We start from the raw sequence: 25,380 nt of genomic DNA on the forward strand, positions 1-25,380 counted from the left end.
CATGTACATTTTTGATACACACAAGACAATGTAAATTCCAAATAAGATAACCGTGCCTGATTATTACTGGTCATTTTGTTTTCACCAACAATGGATTACCAATCATGAAAGGTATGACGAACGGGTAAAATTGATGTTTTTATTCTTGGAAAGCCTTTCAGCGAATACATTGCAATGTATTTAACCATGTCTTCCAAGGTCAAATGACCTCTGGCTATTTTGTACATTCTGGAATATAAAATATAATATAATCAGTCCAAGGAGTGTCATCTGATTTATTAGCCAGGGTGGAAAACGGGGGTAATTTCTACACAGACACTTGATGTTATTGGAAAGCTGCTGAAGAAAGTTAACTACTGTAGTTAAAAATGAATGGAGCTCACATACAGCTAGCAAAAAAAGACTGCTGGAAAAAAAAGACAAAAAAATTAAAAAACAATTTTAAAAGAAGTCAACGTCATCAGGGGCATCCAGATCTCGGTACTCGATGATGTTGCGAGGGTCACCACGAATCATTCTGAGGGGAGAGAGGACAGTAACGGGAAAGGAGTCAGACTGGGACTTGATACTGGCTGTGGGTGCAGAAAAGCTTTTGGATTGCCTATTTTTTAATAAGTTTAATAGTTGCAGTAATAGCCGTTTCATTCACCACATTGACTACACAGTTTCATACTTCATGTAGAAGCAGTTTAGTTGGTGCCTTGTTTGTATTAAAATTTGATTTTTGCGCAAGTGTAAGTGGTGCAATTTTGACCGAATGCTTCGTTTACCTCCTGGAAAAAAATCAATTTGCTTTGAAAGTTATATACGCTAGATTGAGGTCATAAGTCATAAGCAACTGAGTCCCTAGTGCGTTTTGAATTGATCCGTGATGCACAGAAATAGTAAGATCAACAGTGGTTTCAGTGCTGCACCGCAATGTTCCAGAGTTCCACCAGAGCGCAACACAGCTTTTGCTGTTTTTGTTTTGTTTTGTGTAACTGTGATGTGTAACCTCCTCCACAACACTTAAATAAGAGGGTGAACACACTTGACGGCTTTAAATCACCTATCTTAACAACTATGTAGTTAATGCACTGAAAGCTTTGCGCCTGAAGTCTCACCTGTTACGAGGCTTTCCTCCTGGGTAGCCTCCCTGTCCGCGGAAGTTGTCATAGTTGCCCCTGCCCCCACCGCCATACTGGTTGGGTGGATACGGGTTACCTGCAAGAAGCAAACAAAATGCAGCGTCAGACATGGCTGCTGAACATGACAGCGGCAGAATGCTGATTATGTGCTCATCACGATCAGTTTCAGGTACAGTCGAACTCTACCTACTTATTCGTTTTATTCAACTACTTCCACTAGGATTCACATGTTCTGGAATGTCATGACAGACTCCTTGTAAAAACAGGTATGACTTAAGCATTATTTAATTATTATTGTTATGTTTAAAGTAATAAAGCTAATCATAATCTCTAGTCTAAGCAAGGGTGACGTTGTGAAAATCTGACACATACTAACACGAGCAACCAAAGTTAAATTTGAATGTGGGCCTAATGGTGTTGTGTTGAGTCTTACCTCCATAGCCCATCAGGGGAGGTCTGGGCTGGCCAAAGGCTCCAAGTAGACCCTGTCCAGCCGGAGGAGGAGCAAAGGGGAGCCCAGGAGACAGAACTCCAGCTGGAGGAGCACAGAAAACAAACAACATCTAAATGCACTGAACACTGCAGTAAATCTGTGTGTGCATTTACTATATGCCCCTATGCGCTGGATACTTCAGACAAGACTGCATTTAAGTACTACGATTGATGACAAGACTGCATTTAAGTACTACGATTGATGACAAGACTGCATTTAAGTACTACGATTGATGACATATTATCACAGATGAAAGGTGTTTAGTCTGTGCATTTACTATACGCCAATATGATGGCACTGGTTCATATTTGTCTTAACTGTATAAGGATCGAGTGTAGAAAAGTCATTTGTCAGCATGTGTAAATTCTAGTGTGAGGATCTTGCTCCCTCTGCTGGTAGTTGCTGGTTTAGTCATTCTTGGCCCTCCCTGCACGCCCAGCGAGGCTGCACCAAATGTCACCACCAAGGCAGTCTGGCCAAACTGGCAGGCACTTCTCTTTGCTTAGCTACAATCAGACCACTCTCTTGCTCACTGGTTCCAACTTTGGGTGGGCAATTGTAAGTTATGTCTAGTAGCCTCAGAGGCATTACCAGCCCCGGGAGATCCCTTGACACCCTAGCATGGCCAGACTACATAAAAGCTCAAAATAACTTTTTAACTGGCAATTACAACTACAAATTTATCGAAAACACCAAGGAATCGCGATAGCCAGGCTCGTGTTTGGTCAGAAGCTGGAACCCGTTTCTCGAAAGCATCGTTGCTAACCAGTTAGTAACTTACTAGGTTTCCAATGGGAAATTGCATAGCAACCAAGTAAGTTGCTGACTTAGTTAGTAAGGACACTTTAGAGAGACGGACTCCAGGCCAGCTGAGTAGAGTTACCTTGTCCGGGTCCTGGGGGAGGTGGAGGCTTCAACTCGGGCAGCGACGGCCTCTTGGCATCAGTCAGGAAGTTATTAAAGAATTCCACCTCTTTCTTCACCTCCTCAATCTTGTCCCCGTGCTTGTTCAAGATGTGCTTCCGTACAAACTCAGGACCCTGCAGAGGCACAAGGAAAGCAGAGAAACACCAATTGATGTCAAATATTGCATGTGTGAACGTTATGTATAATATCTGCTTTTGAGGACGACAACCTTAGAAATTACTTCAATTTTTGAACTACTTTGAGAGCTACATTTTCATTTCATTCTCAAATTGTTTGAAACTACATTTCCCAGTCAGGAGGACTAAAACAACTGTACAAAAAGCTGCGTATAAAAGCAGCAACAAATCGTATGAAAAGCTACTAAAACGAGTTGAAACGGATATAGGTCAAGACAAATGAAAACCATTCCCCCGTCCCACCTTGAACTTCTTGCCGCTGAGCGGGCATAGCCACTTGTCCTTGCCCAGCTCCTGCGTGTTAGCAGACACAAACTTCTCCACCTCCTGCTCGGGGTCCTTGCGGCCCATCTTCACCGCCTCGTCGTCCGACAGAGTCTCTTTCACGCTGAACAGAGGGCTCAGCTTCTCCTCAAACGTCTTCTGCCAGTCCGCCACTATCACACAGATGGAGGGTTGACGTGGGATGATTTTCATCCCAAAAAATGCTCAAACCCAACTGAAAGTAATAAATCCTGCCCAATTTAAACTACATGCTATTGAGTTACATAGCCATAAAACAGTAGACCACCCACCCAAATGCCATTTTTAACCTTTTTTCTTTTTCTTTTTTTAACAAACAGCCAGCCATCCTAAGTACCCCAATTGGGCAGGAAACCACCCAGGATGGAGCAGAACAAGATGAACAATGGCAACGTTTACATGATGGTTTACCTCCAAATTAATAATTTCAGACTTAAATAGTTCGGTCAAGTTTACATCGCACTCATTCTGAATGGTGAAGTGTTTACATGTTTTCAAAGCACAATTTAGTTTTATTCAGAATTAAATTGAGTCAATTCGGAATTAAATGTCCCATGTAACCGAGGCAATGACAAGTTAGATGTGAGTGGCTCAAGTCAACATGTGGTTTATGTACATTACCACATTCTTTACAGGGACACAAGCATCTCTTCCAATGACATGTTTTCCAAGCATATCACCGTGATATCACATACCAAGATATCACAGTGCCTATTTGATACCGCTGAATATACATTTTAAAATACAATCCACTGGTTAAAGCTGCTGACCTTCTCTGTGCGTGATGCGGTTGGGTGGGATGGGGCCTCGGACATGGATGATGCCACAGCGGTTGGGCATCTCGTCTTCGCTGGGGTACTCGCAGGTGTTGTAGTAGTCGATGGAGTGCACGATGCGCAGGTAGAGCAGCAGCTTATCCAACACCTAGGGGACAGGTGGAGAGAAGAAAAAATAACTCAATCACCTATAGCAGACCTGTGGACATTTTCTTTAAAAAGTGATGATAATCAATAAATACTTTATCTTTCGGTCAATCTTCTATGTGGTCTACAACATTTAAAGCTTTTTAACCAATTCAATGGTGATCTCTCTCAATGCAATGAATCAAGACCAAGCCCATATGCTGATCATGTCCAAACAGGGTCAAAAATGAATAGATACTCTGAAGCAAATGCAAGTGGCATTTTGACTCCAGTGCCCTCTAACCTGAGCACAACAGTCATGACGAAGCTTGCACAACTGTCAAAGTCCCTGATTTAAGCCAGAACCAAAGGATGTGAGGACAGGAGGGTGTATTGGCACCTTCACAAGCTTGTCGTCCCTCTCCACGGTGACCTCGGAGGGGTTGCCGTCCTTGGCGCCCTCCTCTGAGTCGACTCCGCCCGTGCTGCCCAGGAGCTCCTCCTCCTCGGCGCTCACCTCCTCTATCAGGTAGTCCGTGATGTTCTTCAGGATCGGGTTCTGGGCAGCCATCTGACCAACCAAAACACAAAACATTAAGATTTAAAGGGGTATGCCACTATTTTGGGGCTTAATACAGTTAAAATCGTTGGCTGGGGTTTATAAAGGTGGTAAAGTGTCTTATTTTTCATGTAAGCCGTTGTCTTGCTTTAAGAAAGTTAAAAGAGGGAATGTCGCTAAGCTAGTGAAAGTCAATGCATCCATGTAGCATGCTACAATGCTACACGGATCCATTGACTTTCACTAGCTTAGCGACATATTCCCTCTTTTAACTTGTCTTAAAGCAAGACAACGGCTTACATGAAAAATAAGACACTTCACCACCTTTATAAAACCTGGCCAACGATTTTAACTGTATTAAAACCCAAAATAGAGGCATATCCCTTTAACTCACAAAACAAAATCAGGAAAGGGCCAGTTAGCAGGTAGCGAGGATAGAGAGAAGTGTGTAAGAATAAAGACCAAGAATGAAGACTTGTCATCGACTGTAAGTCACTTTGGATAAAAGCTTCTGCCTAATGTAATGTAAAAGACTAAACATTTTCCAGTCAAATCATCTTGTCGTTTGGTTTGAGATTAAGTCCTCTCCATGTTCCACCACATCTCAAACTGGGATGGGAATGACCCGTTACTCTCAATGTTCCCAGCCTTGTCAGTTGTGCAATCCATATGGGAAAACTTTAAATCAAAAAAGAATTTCAGGTGTGTTGAAATCCCCGGTGTCCACTTGTGTGTATGAATAATTTTTGTGCCATGATAAACGAAGATCAGTCGATCTAAATAAAGACGTAGTGTGTTCATTGGTACCTCAATATCATGGCTATCTCCCCCATCTCTGGGTTTGGGGCTCCAGAGGTGTTCTCGGTCGTCCAGGGCGTGGATAAGCTTGGCGGCCATCTTGATGTCATTGCGGAGCACCTGCTTGTGCTGTGTGATGCCGTTGACGTTGCGGACGCGCCGAGCCAGATCACGGTTCACACCAGGCGCCAGCTCACAGTCCCGCAGCTATACAATTCAAACACATAACGTCAGCTAACTTGAAAAAAAAAAAAATACCAAGGCACTCTTGTCCATCAAAAATAAAAAAGCCTTTATTACATGGCGTGGTCAGAGGAACTCTGCCTGAGGAAGGCTGGAAGGCTGAAACGTGTCAGTCAAATCATCGACGCTCAAATCTCTTCGAGACTTGGTCTGACTGTAGCGAAGGGGAGTAGAGTTGCCCAGCTGGGACTCGAACCCAGACCTTCTGGGGTAGTAAACTGGGGCTCTGAACGATACACCAAAGAGCCAGGCTCATTGGCGTGACAGTCAGAACACACCCACAACCCTAGTGATGGTCACTCCATCACACTGACCAAGAGCATAACAATTAATGATTCCCAAACGGCATGGTTGACCTGCCTCCCTTGGTTTGCTTATGGTTGTTTGCTTATCAACAAAGTGGGAGGAGTTCCTGTATTTGTGGGAATTCAAAGTTGCTCTTGACCTGACTAGTTGCAACGCTGAAAGTGTTGCGTCACTAGGAGGGCACAGCCTGGCTAGTCAAAACATAACGTCAGCCTAACACAAGGGATGTAGTATTCCCAAAGCTCCTTTTATTTTTATGCAAAAATATCACTGTATAACTGAGGTTGAATGCTATTGTTGGTAAAAGGTAAGGTCAAACAAAAATGCACATAATTCCTTTTAAAATATCTACCACTTTTTGTTTCCTTGGCACCCTCAGTAAAAGGACAGTACAGTGAAAAACATACACTTTTCAGAAAAGAAGGGATTTGAGGGGGGGAAAGCCAGTAGGGGGCAGGTGGCTCACCCTGATATTTTGCAGGTTCCAGCAGGTCTCCTTGATGTTCACGCTGCGGTCAAACGTCACCCAGCAGCGCCTGAAGAACCTGGGGGAGGAAGGAGGCCCAGTTAGACCACTTTCACTTCTCACATTTCAGTAGCAACGCATCTTCAAAGAGGGATATGTGTGTATAGTGCAGGGTAGGGTGGTTGTGGACCCACGGACCTGCGCTCCGGCTGGGGCTCTGACAGGCAAACGCGCATGAAGCCCGGGTACCGCCGACACAGCTGAAAAAAGCACAAACATAATTACTCTTACCATGCCTGTGCGTTTGTGCATGTTAGTGTGACCTACACTTTCAAAATGCTGAGCTTACAAGGTAATTAACATTTTCTTTTTGCAAAGTAAGTGATGACCAAGAATCTAGGAAGCACTGCATGCATCGTGAACTTGCACACACAGCAGTTATGACGCATGTGCATGGTTGTGTATGCATGAGCGTTCACACATGTACAGGTAAAACGTTGATGGATCATCAACATAAGCAAGCAATGCGTGCATTCATCCATGGGTGCATGAGCTTTTTCTAAAGTGCTATACTAAAACAGTGAATATCCATTTAAAAAAAATATTGAGGTGTTGCTGAGCTTCCCAGTAACGATTCATCAGAACAAATTCATCAGAGTTATGGAAAATGCATTTTGAAAAAGTTTTGGAAGAGCTCCTGATGAGTGTCCACTCACAGCGATGATTTCTGCTTTGGAGATGGAGGGGGCGATGTTCCTCATGAAGAGGGAGCAGGTTTTGTGGAGAGGCCGTGGTGTTGGGGGGAGCACCTCTTTGGGCTTCTTCTCCTTTTCCTCATCCTCCTCCTCCTCGTCTTTCTCCTTCTTCTCCTTCTCCTTCTCCTCCTCATCCATCGGTTTCTCCTTCTCCTTTTCCTCACCTTCTTCCCCTTCTTCCCTCTCCTCCTCCTCCCCCTCTTCTTTTTTCTCTGCTACTGCTGCTTTCTCTTTACTGGTGTCAGCTGAAGGAGGCAAGTAAGAAAGAAATGGTGAGAAAAATACTGACAACACTGAAGAAGGTTGTCCAATAGATTACTTAAAACACTAATGGAAAAGTTCAGTATAAGATAAGCTAAGCCTAGTGACCCCCAACCCAGTGGTATATCACCAACCCCCCAAATCTTTGGCTCACTCGGTTAGTACATAAAGCCACTGACGTGTAAAGCAATACGCAAATCAATTGATTGCTAAAAACATCACATTACCCACACAAAGCAAACACCCTGAGGTAGGGACTGAATGGAATGACTACGCACCCTCTCCCTCCTCCTTCTCCTCTTCTTCCTCCTTCTCTTCTCCCTCCTCTTTCTCCGGCGGCTTCTCTGAGGTCTGGGAGTGGGAGTCGGAGTCAGAGTCGGAATCTGAGTCGCTGTCCGAGGCGCTGGCCTCGTCCTCACTCTCCACCTCGCTGCGAGTTCGCTTCCTCCTCTTTGATGCCTGAAAAGGACATGTTATAGTACTAGGATTGTTATTATAGTGCTGGGAAAGAATTGCCATGGGGAAGCAACAGGAACTTAAAAACACGCCCTACAAAAAGTCAAACTGATGCGAACTCCCACAGTTACCCACACAAAGTTATTTAATTCAAACACACACTATTGGATTCTGAACAAACACATTCCCTATGTGTATTGATATGCATTTAATCCTGAACAAACACATGACCCTATATAATTATACATAGACACACGCACACCAACTAATTCTGAACAGACTGATCCACCCGTACCCTCTTGGGCTCTGGAGGCTCCTCCGCCGCAGGCTTCTCTTCAGGCTTGTCTCCAGGAGCACCACTGTCCACTGGCTTGGCCTCCTTCTCTGCATCTGATGCACCCTCAGGCTAGTCACAATAAAAAGTTTGAGTGTGATATTATTCGTTTCTTTTTGTAAAGAAAGAGCATATTTAATTGTGTTAAATAAAGAGGTATATTATACACAGTTTAAGCAACACATGCCAGTTTCCACCTGAAGACATCATTTAGATGTTACAGAAAAGAAAATGCACAGTAACAAAAATACACACACCTTCTCCTTGTTCTCCTTGTCAGCGGGCGGCTTGCGCTCAGCGTCGGGCATCATGCGGGGTTCCTCACGTTTGGGCGGCTCGGAGCCCGTAGACAGCCGTTCCCTCTCCTCCTCCTCGCACGGCATCTCAAGGATACGCAGGTCGTTTTCATCGCCTCCCTCCATCTTAATCACGGCTACACAAAATAAATAATCACAACAGCCAATGGCATCGTGAGAACTTACACTGTGAAATAAGTTAACATCTGCCCAAATGTTTTTCCCATCTGACAACTTTCAGGTTAAAAACAAAACGCAAACTCTGCTTATTTTCTTATCTATTGCATGCTACATTAGACAACTTCTACCACAGCCTGTACCTGCGTCCAGGATTTTGATGATGGGCTGGGCGCGCTCGATGTCTAGCGAGACGTTGTCATACCAGCTGTTGTCCATGAGGTACATGTAGACGTTGAGGCGATTCTCCAGAGCACCGTGGGCCTCGGCCTTACGCCGGCCCGCCTCGTCCGGGTGGTACTTTGAGCGGAACCTTTAGTCCCAACCAATGAGGTAGCGCAGGAGGGAATCGCAATTGGGGTACAAGGTGGTGGAAGGGGTGAGGGGTCAAGAGGCAAGGGTGGAGAGGAAGGAGAGGCAAGTTAGACACTTTCATACAGGCAATGCAAATGCAAGCAGCACAAATAAAACTGCTTGCTTTCTGTGAAACTTGCACTGAGAGGACAGAATATTTACTACATGAGGGGCCCTGCTATACCCAAGGGTCAAATTCATACTCTAGAAAGCTGTCAGAAGTTAGCAGAAACTTAACTGACCCTTAATAAGAGAGAGTTAAATCAAAATGGCAAAAGAAAAGTAACTAAAAGGAATTCCACTGTCACAGAGATTCCACTCACCACAATTCAAGCAGAGATGAAAAGAATAAGACAGGATTAAAAGCAACACGTTTTTATAAAATTGAACTATGGAGGGGAAAAACAAAACAGAACTTTTGGCATTGTGTGGACTAAATTTACCTTTTCTGCTCCCAGCATTAACACACATACAGACTGAGAGTGGCTTCTTCAGTCAAAAAGCACGCTCCACTGTGTGTGTGCAGCGTGCACACTCAATTTCTGCATTTTTGCGATTGCATCCAAATATGAGAGAAGAGGAGGAAAAAAAGAAGTAGGGAAAAAACGATAACACGCTTAGGAAAAGAAAAAAAACTCTCGGTCCGTGCACGTACAAGATTTTGGGTGTAACTTCTCTGACTACCTAAAGGCCTAGAACTGTGAATTCTAAGTGCGACTGCATTGTGCGCAGTGCGAGCCCTGACTGACTAGTGCATGACTCCTGCCGTGCGTAGCGCGCTCCTGTTTTTTGCTCATCTTCCACAACTTTGTTGTGAAGGAGGGAGGTGGGGAGGGAGGGTGAGGAAAGAAATGTTTGAGTTGTTAATTGTGGAAAACAAAAAAAAGAAACAGCATTGAAACATTCCATGGCAAGCCCATCTGGAAAACCTGTGGACATAAGTGTGACATAAGGCAGGCCAAGTCAGACAGGTTATGCTCACATATGTTCACCATCTGTCTTTGCAGGGATGTATTTTTTTACACACCACACAAAAATCATCCAATCAGCTAGCCCACATTGGTAAGTCTTCCAATTCTGCAGAAAAACACTGAAATTTGACTACAGCTATTCTCAACTATTAGAAAAGGGTTACAACATCTGCAATCTTAACAAAATCCTAAACCTGTAGCAAACTGATCCTTGAGACTACACTCCAAGACCAAGCTATTTGACCATCTGACATTATCAGCACCAGTTCAACAACAAGACACTTTGTCTTATGACCTTTTAAGATCTTATGATTTCCCTAGCATACCCATGTTTTCCCTTGTTACTGCGCACAGACTCCAAACTAGTTCTGCAGATTTTCTCAACTTCAAAGTATCTGAGGTAGCTTCCACTATATCTGCACTTAAACATGATATTGAATTGCTATATTTATCCAAGTTTATATTCAACATCTACTGATGGGAAAACTGACAAAATAAGTACCACTTCACCAGAACTGAAACCCCTACAGTCATTGCTCTCCTTGGCTTCCCCCCCCCCCCCCCCCCGTGGTTAACTGCTCATTCTACAGATCTTATCAGCTTTTAAATACCTCAGAAGCTATCCCTTCATCAATCTTGGAATTTACATTCAACAACTTCGATTAGAAAACTGTCAACAATCAGAAGTACCATGTCAACAACACAGAAGATAAAAACTGCCCCACTTGCCAGCCCCGACATCCATACAGCACCCTGAACATCAAGCTACATTCTGCCCAGGCTAGTTGATCTTAAGCAAGTTGGCACGTCAGAGGCTGCAGGACAACAACAAAGGCCCTGTTTGTTCGTACCACTCTTCGTCCTTGTGGGCGAGGAAAAAGTCCTGCATCTGCTGGCGCCGGAAGTCGATCTTGTACTCGTTGTAGCGCTTCACGGCCTCCATCTCGTCCACAGACTCGTCAAGCGAGAGCAGGAACTCTCTGAAGTTCTTCATCACAGGCTGCGGAGGGCCCAGGTCCATGTCATGAATGTTGCCCAACCTTGTGATCGAGAAACAAATATGGTACAATAAGTGTGGCAGACATTAGTTGTGAGGATGGGCTTTTCCATAGATGAGCCGGAGACTGGTGGTCATACACAAAAAAGATTACTGCTTGCGTTGGCCCTGATTGTTTTTGAGCTCACTTTTTTCCCCCATGACCATTCAAGTAAAAAAAGTGGGAGCATGTACATGTTTATGCTAATGTGGTATTGCTTTCAGGACGAAAAATAGCAATGTGCACCAGTTCCGTACTCTGAAAGCACATATGGAGGGAGGAAACAGTCACCTGGCCTGAATGGGGATAGTGTGGTGAGGCTGCATGAGGTGCATGTCTGGGTGGCCCCATGGCTGGGGAGGGGCGTAACTTGGGCCCCCACCTCCTCCATAGCCAAGGTCAAACCCTCCATGATAGGGGTCCCCACCATGGTCATCCCTGTAGAGTAAAAAAAAGAAAATTACATTTATTTTCAAGAGAAAAAGCAACAGGAGATGAGAGGGCAATGAGAAGGGTGGGAGAAAATCCTCTCACCAAAATGAGCCGTTGCACACTCACTCAAAACATATCCATGACATGATATACTTTTTTTGCATCCAAATAGTTTGGAGCATGAGAGGACCTTTTCTTTGATTGAAAGTATCAGAATGCAGCGTTCCCCTCAGTGTGTGTTTAAAACAACATGAAGGGGAAAGCATCCTCACCAGTCCCTCCTCATGCGTTTGGGCTGAGATCCCATGTCGTGCCTGGGCGGAGAGAAGCGTTCGCGGCGGCCCCGCTCATAGTCTCGGTACTCCCCTCGACTGCGCCGCTCCCGTCCACGGTCCCATTCTCTTCCCGATGGCCGCCAGTAGTTGAAACACAAGGGGAAAACATATTCAAATGACAGCCCTCAAAAAAACCTACAGCATCATTCTTACACTAAACAATGACAGCATGGGTCTAACACCATTTAAACGTTTTCATGGGCCTATAGAGTAAAATATACTTTTTATTACTTGCCTAACCAAAGAGTTCAGCTGTAACTGGACGTGGTGAATGACAATCTTCAGACAGCTGGTCTAACCTTTCATTGAGCATGTTGATTCAGCGACCAGTGGTGATTTATTAATTATTACATGCCCGTCCAAATTCCATCAAGCTGGTAGTGGTGGATCATATGGCCCTTTGTTCTCTCTCACTTACCTGTCACTCCAGTCGTCTCTGCGCCGGTCCTCCCTTTCTCTTGAACGGTCGTAATCACTCCTCTCCCGGCGAAACTTATCCCTGCGGCGGCGGTCGTATTCGTCATCGCTGTCTGCCATGTTATCAACTGCAAAAGATGCACTGCACACCACCAGACACGAAATTAGTGAGCTTACTGCTTACATAAATGCACAACGCCTACATTGCACCAACATCACGTCGACTTACTAACCACGCAATACCACACAGTGAATAGATGTCTTGCAAAACATGTATATGTTAACTCATAGAACATCCCAACTAAGCAATGATAATTAACGATATCATCAACTTCCAACTTCTTTTGTAAAGTATCTTTATCTCGGAAATTAGCAGCTCTACGTCATGTGCCATCTCATTACAACAGTGTCAGCTAGCCAGATAACTTGCTAGCCTCCTTCAGCCGGTTTAACAATAAACAGTGCACAAGAATTAACAGTGCACAACAATATCCCTAAAACTAAGGTCAAATGCAAACACATTCCAAAAGTAACATCACCATATTGAGGAAAATAGCGAGTATGTGTATTGCTACATTGTCTTGGACTTACAAATCTGTTTCATGCTTGTTGGTGTGCTAGGAAAGCTAACCACGTAGCTAATGACCACCAATAGGTTGAAAAACACAGTGCTACCATAAATACTACCGCTGCCATTAGTGTAAGCAGTTATTTAGTGGCATATACATTACTATGATGAATGAATGCAATAAAAGCCATTCATTAAACAAATCCACGCATTCTTTGAGCAAGGCCGCAAGCTCATGGGATATGCTAGTTGCCATTCTTGAAATGGGAATTCTAAACAAAACATAAACGCGTCGTTGTATTTCAAACAGTGTCTGTAGATTTGTGTAGGGTTGTGGAGGACATTGCCAACATGAAAAGCTTAAAAACCTGCCAGCTTATGCGAAATTATATACCTACCGGTCTTTTACAGCAGTTTCAACCTGCCTGAGCTCCCGCCACCTACTCGACGAAGCTAGCAAGTGCCGCTAAGCTAACAAAAGTGGAAAAGAGGATGTGTTGTATTCACGCGAGATACTACGTGAACTCCAGTCTGGGATGCATGACAAGGGACTTTTTTCTTCAAGGGACTTATGATGCTACAATGTATCCTATCCACTGACATTTTGTAGAACTGGATTCTAGACAATTTTCTGTTGAAATGTTTGTTTTTGCTATTCATTTCAAGGCTATAGCACGACTATGGGCTACAACTTGACACCTTCTTTATGTATTATTTAATTCAATTAATGGTCAATTAATAACTATTCAATCAATTAATTAGTTGATTGTCAATCAATTCAATTCATTGTGTAAATGAATTGACTTATTTTATGGCATGAAAGAATTTCATAGCTGAATGAACCAATCAGGAATGAGATCATAAAGCATCGTTAATGAAAAGAGGCTGCAGGGTAATATGTTTAATCATCCAAGTAAAACAGTACAACAAATGACATAAAGCCTCATGGAAAAATACCATATAGGCAAAATCATGAACAAACATTTATTTTTATTGTCTCACACATCCCCTCGTACATTGTTTATCTGAAGTCAGATGTTCTGTAGTCCTCTGACTAGATTTCTTCATTATATTCCACATCTTGGGAAATGACTGGGACCATTTTCACCTATAGGTAAATAGATTGCAGAAACATAAAACACTAAATATAACATGTGGAATGAAGAGCAAGCAGTTGGGACAACCTAGTATAAAAACAGCTTAATTTGGTGGTGTGTGATTTAATTGACAATGTACATATACATGCATTCATACATTGACCTGATTGCCATCTCTGCAGATATAATAGGTCTATAATAATCAGTGCCCCTCACACATTGTGACATTAGCAACCCACCCCGACAGCTGGTCCAAAAAGTCTCCCTCTCAAGCAGGCGGTTCCGGTTCTGGTACCAGTACCGGTTCTGGTGTTCTTTTTAGTTCGTCCACGGAACTTGTTCTGGTGGCCGACAAACTCCATCAGCAGATGGGCCACGTCAGGAGAGTCTGTGTCTCGTTCTTGGGCGGTTCCTGCCTCCATCTCATTCCATACGTCCTGTCCATGTTGTGTTGAAAGGGAGGTGGAGGACAGCGATGCAGGCGACTGGTGCTTATCTGAATCCTCAGCATGGTTCATGGGCATTGCAAAGTCAAGACGGGCAGCAAAGAGGTTGTTCAGAAACTGAAAGAAAAGATGGGATTTGTCAAAATTCATGGAAAAACTGCCACAACTTTGCAGTGTGCTAAAATTCTTCAACATCACTGGTGGTTAAGCTTTTGGGGGAAAAAAAACATTCACCCTTCGTCACAACAAAGGTCATGTAAAAATTCACCCTACACTTTCAAAACCTTTCAACCCTTTTAGATATGTGAAACTTTTACAAAAATGTCCAACTGTACAGTTGTACCATGAAATGTTTAAATCACTGATCACTGATTTAAATCTGCTATGCACTCAGGTCAGCCATGGAAGTATCCGTATCTGAAAGGACTCACCTGAGAAACAGGAGGGTTGGATGCAACCAGTGGTGAAGAAAAGATGAGAAACAGTAAAAGGTAAGAGGGTGAAGAAGCAGAGGAAGAAGGAGGTGACCAAGCCATCACTGCCTCAGAGTGGAGAAACACACCTTTTGTCAGAACACAAACCTCCTCTGAGTAGGTCCCTGAATCAAATTCCAAAATATTCCCTCCACACAAACATCTGCTTTCGCTGCTGCAGAAACAAGACTGGACCGTGCACAGGTGGGGTAAGGTGGTTTGTCCAAGTAGGCAACCACTGGCTTTATACATAATCATCACGTCATATATACACAGGAGTGTTAATCTGTAATCATTACCTGTATGCATCTGAACTGAAACAATTGTCAGTGTTACATGAACTAACATCTTATGATGTCATGGGAAAACGCTGATGATCACCCACCCCATTTGGTCATGTACTGTGAACATAGCTCTGTTCATTTTGTATCCAATGAAATTGTAAATACATTGCGAGTACAAATGCACATCAGCGTCCATTCAAAAAGCCTTTGTAAGAATATGGAGGTTGTGCACAGTGGGGAGTTTTCATTCAGTGGTCTGGCTCAAGACATAACAAACGAGCCGAAGTGAGAGAGAAGGTCTTAAGCACAGAAATGCTCAACAGGGGACACCGCATTAGGAAAGAAACCTTTACAACAGTGACCTTTTAGTTCTTAATGAACTTGGTCATTAGCCTACCTAATTAGTGTATGAGTAAACGGCCCACGTGATGAGTAGGATGAGTGTCTGCAGGGGGCAGTGCTAAATGTTGACTCCTAACAATAACTGAAATATTGGAGGTGGAGAGTGGGAGTGTTTCATTTTGTTATGAAAAAAGAAAAGAAATGACTCCCCGCTGAGGTTCTTTCATGACTATTTTTCATGACTATCCTAACAACCACACTAACAGTGTGATACCACAACGATGAGTGTACTTCCATTCCATAAAAAGCTTTCAAGGTGTTGGTATGAACTGAGTACTAATGAATTTAAACCTTAAAATGCATTAACATTGTTGTGTGCATTCAGCAGTGATGTGATGTCAAAGGGGTTGTTGCATTTTCGAAATGTTCTGTTTTTTTTTTGTTAGACAGAGGGGGCAACCCTTAATAACATGGCATGCTCATTGCTTATTATCTTCTGGCATCACACATACAGTAGTAAACTATATGGAAATGTTCAAATATAGCAAAGACATAGAAGTTGATAGTTATTTTCCAACTTTATTTGATATTTCACAGCCTTAGATAATGATATATAAAAGTCCATTTAAGATTCTTTGGGTAGAGACTCTGTCCACTGATCCATAAACAGCCTCAGTTGATCTTGGGATGACGGTAGTCCCTGCCGGCATATTTTGCTGTTTCGCCAAGCTGCTCTTCAATGCTGCAAAAAAACAGAGGTGGATGTTTACAACACTGTCTAGAATAAGAATGTTGTCTTACTATACTGTGATGCAGGGGTGTGCAATTATTTGTGGCGCAAGACCAGATGTCGCAGGGATATGCCTGGCATACGTTGTTGACTGTTTCTTTCCTTCACATTGTAATGAAATGCATTTAAATGAATACAGTACCCTACTGTATGGAGGACTTGGTTAATCTCAAGCCATGTTTTCTATAATCATTACAAGAATGTAGGGTGACAGTATCACTTTGTATATAAAAGTTGCCATTCTTGTGACAGAATTGCTCAGTGCGGACCGCCAGGCCTGAGTTTGCCCACCTCTGCTGTAGTGCTCTGTGTGGACAGTCTTGGTATACTTTAGTGCAATAGCTTCGTGTGCTCACCGTATCAGCTGGTTGTACTTTGCAAGACGCTCTGACCTACAGGGGGCACCAGTCTTGATCTGTAATGTAGGGAGAACCAAGGTATTACATACTGGAATACTGGCAGAGAATGAAACAATTAGTTTTGTCCAAGGGATGAACATACCTGTCCAGTGCACAGGCCAACCACCAGGTCAGCGATGAACGTGTCCTCTGTCTCTCCTGAGCGATGGCTGACCATCACACCCCAGCCGTTAGACTGAGCCAGTTTACACCTGTTAGGAGTTAGGAAAAAAATGATGAGCCTGGCCCCAGTTGATTGACCAGTACTCTAGGGACCAGGGTTCGACTCCGAACCGAGATCATTACCCGATCCTCCCCCTTCTCTCTCTCCCAATCGCTTCCTGTCATCTCACACTGTCCTATCAAATGAAGGCATTAATATACAGTATACAGTGCCCTCCATTATTATTGGCACCCTTGGTTGAGATGTGTTTTTTAGCTTCCAATTATTATTATTTTTCTCTAAATAATATGGGACCTTAATGGAAAAAAAGAGAAAAATCCAACCTTCAATACAAGTGCATTTATTCAGTGGGGAAAAAATCCCACATAAAGAAATAATTATTTGACATCAAATAATGTGTGTCACAATTATTAGCACCCCTGTTGTTAATATTTTGTACAACCCCCTTTTGCCAACAAAACAGCACCTAATCTTCTCCTATAATGTTTCACAAGATGGGAAAAGACAGAAAGAGGGATTTTCAGTCATTCCTCTTTGCAGAATCTCTCTAAATCATCCAGAGACCTGGGTCCTCTCCTCTGTACTCTCCTCTTCAGCTCACCCCACAGGTTCTCAATGGGGTTGAGGTCTGGGGACTGAGATGGCCATGGGAGGAGCTTGATTTTGTGTCTGGTTAACCATTTCTGTGTAGATTTGGCCATATGTTTAGGGTCATTGTCTTGCTGAAAGACCCAGTGACGACCCATCTTCAGCTTTTTGGCAGAGGGCAACAGATTTTGATTTAAAATGTCCTGGTATTTCAAAGCATTCATGATGCCATGCACCCTAACAAGCTTCCCAGGGCCTTTGGAAGCGAAACAGCCCCACAGCATCACTGACCCACCCCCATACTTCACAGTGGGTATGAGGTGCTTTTCAGCATGCGCATCTTTCGTGGCACGCCAGACCCACTTAGAGTGTTTGTTGCCAAAAAGCTCAATCTTGGTCTCATCTGACCAAAGCACACGGTCCCAGTTGAAGCCCCAATACCGCTGGGCGAACTCCAGACGTTTGCGTTTATGATTGTGGGTGAGGAAAGGTTTTCTCCGTGCATGCCTCCCAAACAGCTTGTTGGCGTGTAGACAGCGCCTGATGGTTGATTTGGAGACTTTGTGACCCCAGGATGCTACCATTTGTTGTAATTCTGTAACAGTGAGCTTTGGAGATATTTTGATTTCTCTTACCATCCTCCTCACTGTGCGTGGTGGCAAAATAAACTTGGGTCCTCGTCCAGGCTTGTTTACCACTGTTCCAGTTGTTTTGAACTTCTTAATTATTCCTCTCACAGTATATATGGGCAGCTGCAGTTGAGTGGCAATCTTCTTGTAGCCTCTGCCTGACCTGTGAAGGTCGACGCACATCTGCCTCACTTGTATGCTGTGTTCCTTTGTCTTTCCCATGTTTAAGAGTGGATAAGAGAAATGGCCTCGGTGTCACGTCATATTTATACCCCAGGGAAACAGGAAGTGATGAATTACTAATTAAATGTTCCTACATACTCTGGTAAACTTTGTAAACTACTGTAGAAATGACAGAAATGCTTCAATTATATTTATTTCCTGGGAATTGTTAAGGGTGCCAATAATTGTGGAACAGGTGCTTTAATGAAAAATAATTATTTTTTAGTCAGGGATTTTTTTTATTTTCCTACAATTCATTTGAGTTGAAGGCTACATTTTCCTACAATTTTCAGTGTGACAGTATTCTTCTGCAATAAACACTGAATTTATTTTAAGGCTTTTAACACATCTCAACCAGGGGTGCCAATAATTATGGAGGGCACTGTATATAAAAATATATAAAATTGATACATTGACACTGGGTTGTTTGGGAAATCAGTTCATAAGAAGTAATAAATGGGTCCCCAAATGTAGGCTACACTTTCATTGGGCCCCCACATTAGTTGTGGCACCCCTGGCTGCTACCTCAAGACATGCTGGATGGTAGTCCTGGACTCACGCATTGATGGATTCTGTAACCGTGCCTATCTGGTTGACTTTCAATAGCAGGCAGTTGCAGGCTTTTTTCTCCACAGCCTGCTGTATGCGCTTGGGGTTGGTCACCGTCAGATCGTCTCCGACCACCTGGATGTCCACAGACTGAGTGAATGCTGTCCAGTTCTCCCAGTCATCCTGGTCAAAGGGGTCTTCAATAGACTGGACTGCACAGCGAAATGTATACACTTAAAAATATTGTCATGACAAGTGGACATTGTTTGGACTGTACACGCTCCTTAAAAAGGCTCTGCATACATGCACACACACACAAACACACACAGACACACAGACACACAGACACACACACACACACACACACACACACACACACACACACACACACACACACACACACACACACACACACACACACACACACACACACACACACACACACACACAATGTCATGCCATGCTTATGACAGTACTGCCAAGTACAAAGTTACCAAGAATTTTCATCCAAAGTGGTAACAGTGTGTGGATATATGCCAAATTCACATCATGGACAATGGTGAATAGGTTTGATGTCAACGTGTCAACGTGAGTTCATGAGGGTAAGTAAGAAGCCCACACCTGGATACTGTTGGATGAAGCTTTTGTAGAGATCTCCCAGCTGCTCCCCACTGATGTGGCGATTGGTGTCCTCGGGGGATTTGAAGTCCAGGTCGTACTTCCCGCTCTTGAAGAACTCTGAAGCTGCCACGTCCATGCCGATGATGATCTTGTCCGTGTAGCCAGCACTTTCTATGGCAGATTTCAGGAGCTCCAGCGCTACGGATCACAACATCGCAACAGTACTTTTGCAGTAAGTTTAATGGAGAAGTTGTCAAATACTCAGAGGTCAAACAGCAGGCAGACAGGCATGACTGTGCCATCAGCAGTGTTCTGGCCTATGGGTTCCTAGTGTGGTTCTCCAGCTCCTCCAAAGCAGATCAGCAGGCACTCCAGCGTGTGGTGAAAACAGCAAGGAAAATCACTGGAATGCCTCTCCCAGAGATTAGTACCATCTATACCACACGCTGTCTACGAAGAGTGCAGAACATCCTGCGCGACAGCCACCATCCTGCCTATCATTTGTTCCAACGGCTACCCTCTGGTAGAAGGTACAGGTCCCTTCAGAGCCGCACTAAAAGCACTGGCACTGGTGTCACTTTTACCTCTTATTGCACTTTACTTGAAAAATTGCTGCTACTAAGTATTGTACACCAAACACAATTTCTTTGCCTTTTTGACAATGACAATTCTTGAATCTTGAATCTTGAATCTCATCATTTGTTTAAGTGAAGTGAGGTGAAAGCTCAACTGGGAAACTCCAATTCCCATCATCATTGAGACACAGCACTTCACAGCACACAAGTGCACAGTACACACAACAAAATTGCATTTATGCCTCAACCGCACAAGGGGGGCAGCCCCCAGTGGCGCCCCAAGATAGCAGTGCGGCAGGATGGTGCCATGCTCAGGGTACCTCAGTCATGGAGGACGATGGAGGAGAGCGTTGGTTAATTACTCCCCCCACCAACCTCGTGGGTCGGGAGTCGAACTGGCAACCTTTGGGCTATAAGTCTGACTCCCGAACAGCTAACCCATGACTACCCATTTGTTTCAGATTGCATTGCTAGGTGAACCCACCTTCATTGTTCTCCAGGATGTTGGGAGCGAATCCCCCCTCGTCCCCCACGTTGGTGGCGTCCTTGCCATACTTGCTCTTGATGACGCTCTTCAGGTTGTGGTAGACCTCGGCTCCGATGCGCATGGCCTCCTGGAAGCTGGCTGCTCCCACGGGCAGGATCATGAACTCCTGCATGGCCAGCTTGTTACCGGCATGGGAGCCGCCGTTGATGACATTAAAGGCCTTAGCAGCAGGAAAGGTCACATATAAGGGAATATAAGTTAACAAATAAGAAAACATAAATGGGTGAGGAAATTAGAAATTTCATAATTTATTATACTGTATGTAATGTATTTCACACACTATACATTACACAGTTCATCTACAGATATGGAAACAAATGGGGAACATGCATGTCCTCAGAACTAAACGTTAATTAACCCTCCTGTTATCCTTGGGTTCTATTTGACCCCATTCAAAGTTTAACGTCTGAAAATTACATGAAGTACGTAATTCGTTTGCTTCATCTTTGATGACTTTTCCTAGATATATTGGGGTCAATGTGAAAAAAGTGAAATTTCCACAAAAATGTTTTCCCAAAGTGATGTACACGTTTTGTTTACATCTGTGTTCCTTGGGGTCAATTTGAAGTGCTAGGACTTATCTAAAGGGCTTTTTATGTCCTAACAGAGCAACAGTAAATATCAGAGGTATAAACCGGTGTAAAAGTTTTTGCTTCTACTGATTTTGCAGACATTTAAGTGGCTGGGGTCAAAATGACCCCGAAGATCACGGATGTAACCTAAATCTGAGGATAACAGGAGGGTTAAGTGAACGTTTCAACTCTCCTTGGTACTTTTCAATAACCATTTTGATTTGTGTGAAAATGGCACAGCGTTGTAGTAGAACTTGAGTTCATGCATTATCTTAGTCAGGTGTATTTGTGGTGTCACTGTCAGCAATCTTACCGGTACGGGCAGAATGACATCTTTGTGTCCAGCCAGATCAGCAATGTGGCGGTAGAGTGGCACACCTTTCTCAGCTGCTCCTGCCTTGCACACGGCTAGCGAGATACCCAGAATGGCATTGGCACCAAACTGAGCTGAGGGACATTGGGCACAAAATTAGTAAGCACTTACAAGCACAAGTAGATATGCATACAAGATATTTACAACACGTTTAGCGCTGTTACGTACAAGTAGCTCCAAATTATATTTGTAAAATGTATTCATTTATCGAAATGTATAAGATGTCAAAAAATACATGAACAAAATGAACAAAAATATGGCTCCCTGTGGGGCCCCCAATATGTCGGACCCTGGTGACTCCACTTTACCCCCCTATTTCAACACCCCTGAACATGATTATGTTGATTTGCATTCGCAGTGAGATGAACCTCTTACATTTGTTGTCTGTGCCATCCAGCTCAAGCATAATGTTGTCAATCTTCGCCTGGCTGCCCACATGTAGTTTCTAAAAGGGACAATGTCAACATAGTAATTGTGCATCAACACTAGAGAGGAAAAGTATTTGCAAGACACCTAATTATTATCCCTTACCTGCTTGATTAGTTTTGGACCAAGGTCATTGTTAACATGGTCAATTGCTTTCCTCACTCCTAAGGAAATTAGAAGAAAATCAATGGCACAAAGCACTTTCCACAGTCATCACATTCTTACCCTTACTGCACACACACAACTAACTGGCTATGTTGCATTCACACCATAATACTATAAACAAGATTTAGTAACATTTTAATATGTGATTCAATAAGACTTGGACAAAAGGTCACTGAGGCTGTGAGTGTGAGCCCTGACCTTTTCCCAGGTATCTGTCCTTGTCTCCATCTCTCATCTCCAGAGCCTCATGGACTCCAGTGGAGGCGCCGCTGGGAACCGCAGCACGGAAGCAGCCTGAGGACACACAGAAGACATGTAGTCTGCATCACGCGTGCCAGTGCATAGGTAAGGGCTCATGAATTGTCATAGGTAAGGGCTCATGTATTGTCATAGGTTAGGGCAGGGCTGCTGACAGCATTGGCTGGGCCCGGGACAAAGTCATCTGAAAGCCCCCCCCCACGCATACATACAACGTAATGAGCCCCCTCTCTCCCTGGGCCTGGGACAACATACCCGTTTGTCCCCCTCTGTCGGCTGACCTGGGTAAGGGATCATGTATTGTCTAAAGGTGACCAATGGACAGTACATGTACTTCCCGAGAGGATGAACCCTGACGCAGAACAAGTACAGCATATTCCACCTGAATTCAAACCAATCACAAGAATCCAATGACACATATTCCAATGACTAGGTTTGACCTGTACAAATGCCCTAATTGGACATTGTCATACATGGTCATTTGGAATATGTGGCACTGGATTCTGGCTTGTGAATCCAGACTGCTGAAAACACTTGACTGCATCATCACAACATCGCCATGAGATGACACCAAGATTCCAGATTAAGACCTGCATGAGGGTTTCCATGAGCTTTTTTAAAGACATGCAAATATGTGATAGGAGCCCTCACCTACGTCAACTTTGTACAGTAAGTAAACATGATAACAGGCAAATACTGTTGACACACTAACTGAAGTGCTACTTTTGTACGGCAAGGCTCTGAACTCTTGCCCTTCACATGAGTGGTTGCATTGTAATATTATATGTAAATACAAAGTATAACCTCTGGGTTTTCCCCTCAGCAAACCATTCAGGGAAGCCGACAGGGGAATCAAAGGGGTCTGTTTCCCCGGGCCCAGGGAGAGAGGTGGCCCAGAATTGGGTCCATACTGAATTGCATGTATTGAGCAGAGGCCTTTCAGATGACTTTGTCCCGAGCTCAGTCAAAGCTGTCAGCGGCCCTGACGCCAATATATGCAATTCCTTCAGTTGTGTAATGGTGACACAATGAGTTGTTTGTGGGATGCTATATAAAGAGTGTGTACGTATCCACAGTGTGCGCTACCTTTATGTGTGTACAGGTCCACCTCAATGGTGGGGTTGCCTCGGGAGTCAAGAATCTCACGTGCATGGATCTTTGCGATGGACATCCTTGGCTGCAAAGACATGGAGGTACAGTATGTGACCGAATAACCAGGAAATATTAACAGGATTTAGACAACTTCCATGTAAACAAAGACACATAGGCTGTACCGTACAGAATAACACATTTCTATTCAGAGCTCAACGTTCTGTTTCTGCATTGTCACCTGTATTGAAAAGCCTAGACATAGCTATAAATAGTAAATACAGAACGATGCAGCTCAGAATGTCCTTGTCATTTCAGTGTCAAGACAAGTGTCTTCTTTCATCTTCCTTGATCTCCACAACTGAACCAATAACCACCATGACCACTGTCTGGTGACCAATGAGGCGAGCCTATGGGTTGGACAAGGAAGTGCAATGCGATTGGCTGAGTCTGCACCGGCGGCCTATTAATAGACTATGGCAGTTGTCATGGTGAACAGTGGCCCCCATCATGTCAGTGAGTGCATCTTAATATGGGACCTTGCCTCCTCCACTTGCCTCCTCCACTCGCTTCTCGTCATGATGACATCACTGACAACAGCATTATATTTCAATATCTTGCAAAAGCTCAATTGTAGAGTCTTTTTCTCGTTTGCAATTGTTATGGTGAATGAAAAACAGTCCCTCAAAAGTGGTTGTGGCGAGGCTGACAGCTGGGAAACTTTATCGTTTTCTCTACGGAGGGGCCAGGAGGCGGGACGAGGAGACAAGCACAAGTGGAGGAGGCAAGGTCACATATTAAGACGCATTCACAGTGTATCATTCTTAAGTTGCGGTACAGCCCATTCAGGACCGTGCACAGATGCACATTTACAGACGTAAATATAGGGCATGGAGGCACAGGCACACGCATCCCCCTAAAGGTAAACTATTTGTAACTATTTTTTCCCTCTATTTTAGTCCCCTCTCAATTTTTAAAGCCTTAAATACCTTACTATCACTTTACCAGTACCTGACTACTAGAATATGGGATCAGTACTCAGCCACTCTCAACCCCTGCTGTGCAAAACCCTCATCCCTTACCACAGGGTAACCAGGAGAACACCAAGTACAGTAGATACTCTCTCAGGGGCTCTTCCAAGGCATAGTGAATGATGACATCCAGAAGCCGAAAAAGTAACACAATCTGTGTGTGCGGCTTACCCATCATACACACACTTAATTGACAATAATTGTTTTTCTAATTCACACTATCCAATGTGTGTGAACACATTATTTACACCAGATTTCTTCCATTCCAGCTCCTCTTGGTATGTCCATCTGATGCTCTGGGAGCACACTTAGAATATACTAACCTTTTCTTTTTCTCTCTCTCTTACGTATCCCATATCATGGTTGTTAAGAGTATGCCCACAGCACTCCGTGGAGTATTCAGCTAAAATACCACCTCCCTCCTGCATCGGCGGTTACACACAATGTGGTCTTAATGTAGTCCCATGCTGAAGTACAGCACGCTTTCTAAACCCAGCAAGCTTTGACACAGTAGTACAGTTGTGTACATTTGCTGTTTTTATGGCCAGGCACACAATAACAAAAGGCTTTTTATAGTTCACCCTGTAGGCTTGAGAATGCATAATAGTGGCACTTAAAAGAAAAAAATGGCATCAATTCAGCAGGCTTGTGGAGTTAATGCAGTTGCTTGCTCTAGGGTTCAACACTTGACCTTAAAAGCTGACGCTTTTTCACTTCAGTAAACATTCAATGATGCAATGATTTTTCGCGACTACATTTTTTTGTACCGTAGTGCTTCAGATAGTCCTCACACCAATACACCCTTTGGTAGGAATGGAACTAGAGAATAACTGAGGACTTGTATTACACACTGAAAAAAAGACATCTAGAATCAGAACCAAAATCAGTCATTACCTGCCTTGTGCTGGCCTGTGTGAGTGTGTATGTGTGTCTAGGAGCCGGTGTCTAAGTCTTGCCGGTGGTGCAGTGGAGCTATTTGAACCATGCCCCACATGCCATATGGAGTGGATCCACGGATGACCAACTGC

The 25,380-nt window shown here is 43.8% G+C and overlaps 2 protein-coding genes across 2 annotated transcripts; both read right to left on the minus strand.

Annotated features, from left to right (window-relative positions):
• Window positions 1-125: 125 nt before the first annotated feature.
• Window positions 126-13,174, minus strand: srrt (serrate RNA effector molecule homolog (Arabidopsis)). Its single transcript, XM_063203435.1, has 20 exons — window positions 13,092-13,174; window positions 12,126-12,267; window positions 11,646-11,788; window positions 11,233-11,379; window positions 10,756-10,944; window positions 8,723-8,892; window positions 8,364-8,539; window positions 8,068-8,178; window positions 7,595-7,775; window positions 7,017-7,300; window positions 6,499-6,560; window positions 6,301-6,379; window positions 5,295-5,492; window positions 4,329-4,499; window positions 3,797-3,950; window positions 2,967-3,160; window positions 2,504-2,660; window positions 1,561-1,662; window positions 1,104-1,203; window positions 126-517 (listed from the first exon to the last, which is right to left on the minus strand). Exons 2-20 carry the CDS (start codon window positions 12,243-12,245, stop codon window positions 442-444), a joined length of 2,814 nt encoding a protein of 937 aa, XP_063059505.1. The 5' UTR covers window positions 12,246-12,267; window positions 13,092-13,174; the 3' UTR covers window positions 126-441.
• Window positions 13,175-15,901: 2,727 nt separating this feature from the next.
• LOC134452156 (beta-enolase-like) lies at window positions 15,902-23,425 on the minus strand. Its single transcript, XM_063202512.1, has 11 exons — window positions 23,319-23,425; window positions 22,173-22,268; window positions 21,915-21,973; window positions 21,759-21,828; window positions 21,324-21,457; window positions 20,376-20,598; window positions 19,317-19,514; window positions 18,706-18,907; window positions 16,627-16,735; window positions 16,482-16,540; window positions 15,902-16,077 (listed from the first exon to the last, which is right to left on the minus strand). Exons 1-11 carry the CDS (start codon window positions 23,419-23,421, stop codon window positions 16,008-16,010), a joined length of 1,323 nt encoding a protein of 440 aa, XP_063058582.1. The 5' UTR covers window positions 23,422-23,425; the 3' UTR covers window positions 15,902-16,007.
• Between the last annotated feature and the right edge of the window lie 1,955 nt (window positions 23,426-25,380).

Source organism: Engraulis encrasicolus, chromosome 7 (assembly GCF_034702125.1).
Source record: "Engraulis encrasicolus isolate BLACKSEA-1 chromosome 7, IST_EnEncr_1.0, whole genome shotgun sequence".
Classification (NCBI taxonomy): Eukaryota; Metazoa; Chordata; class Actinopteri; order Clupeiformes; family Engraulidae; genus Engraulis; species Engraulis encrasicolus.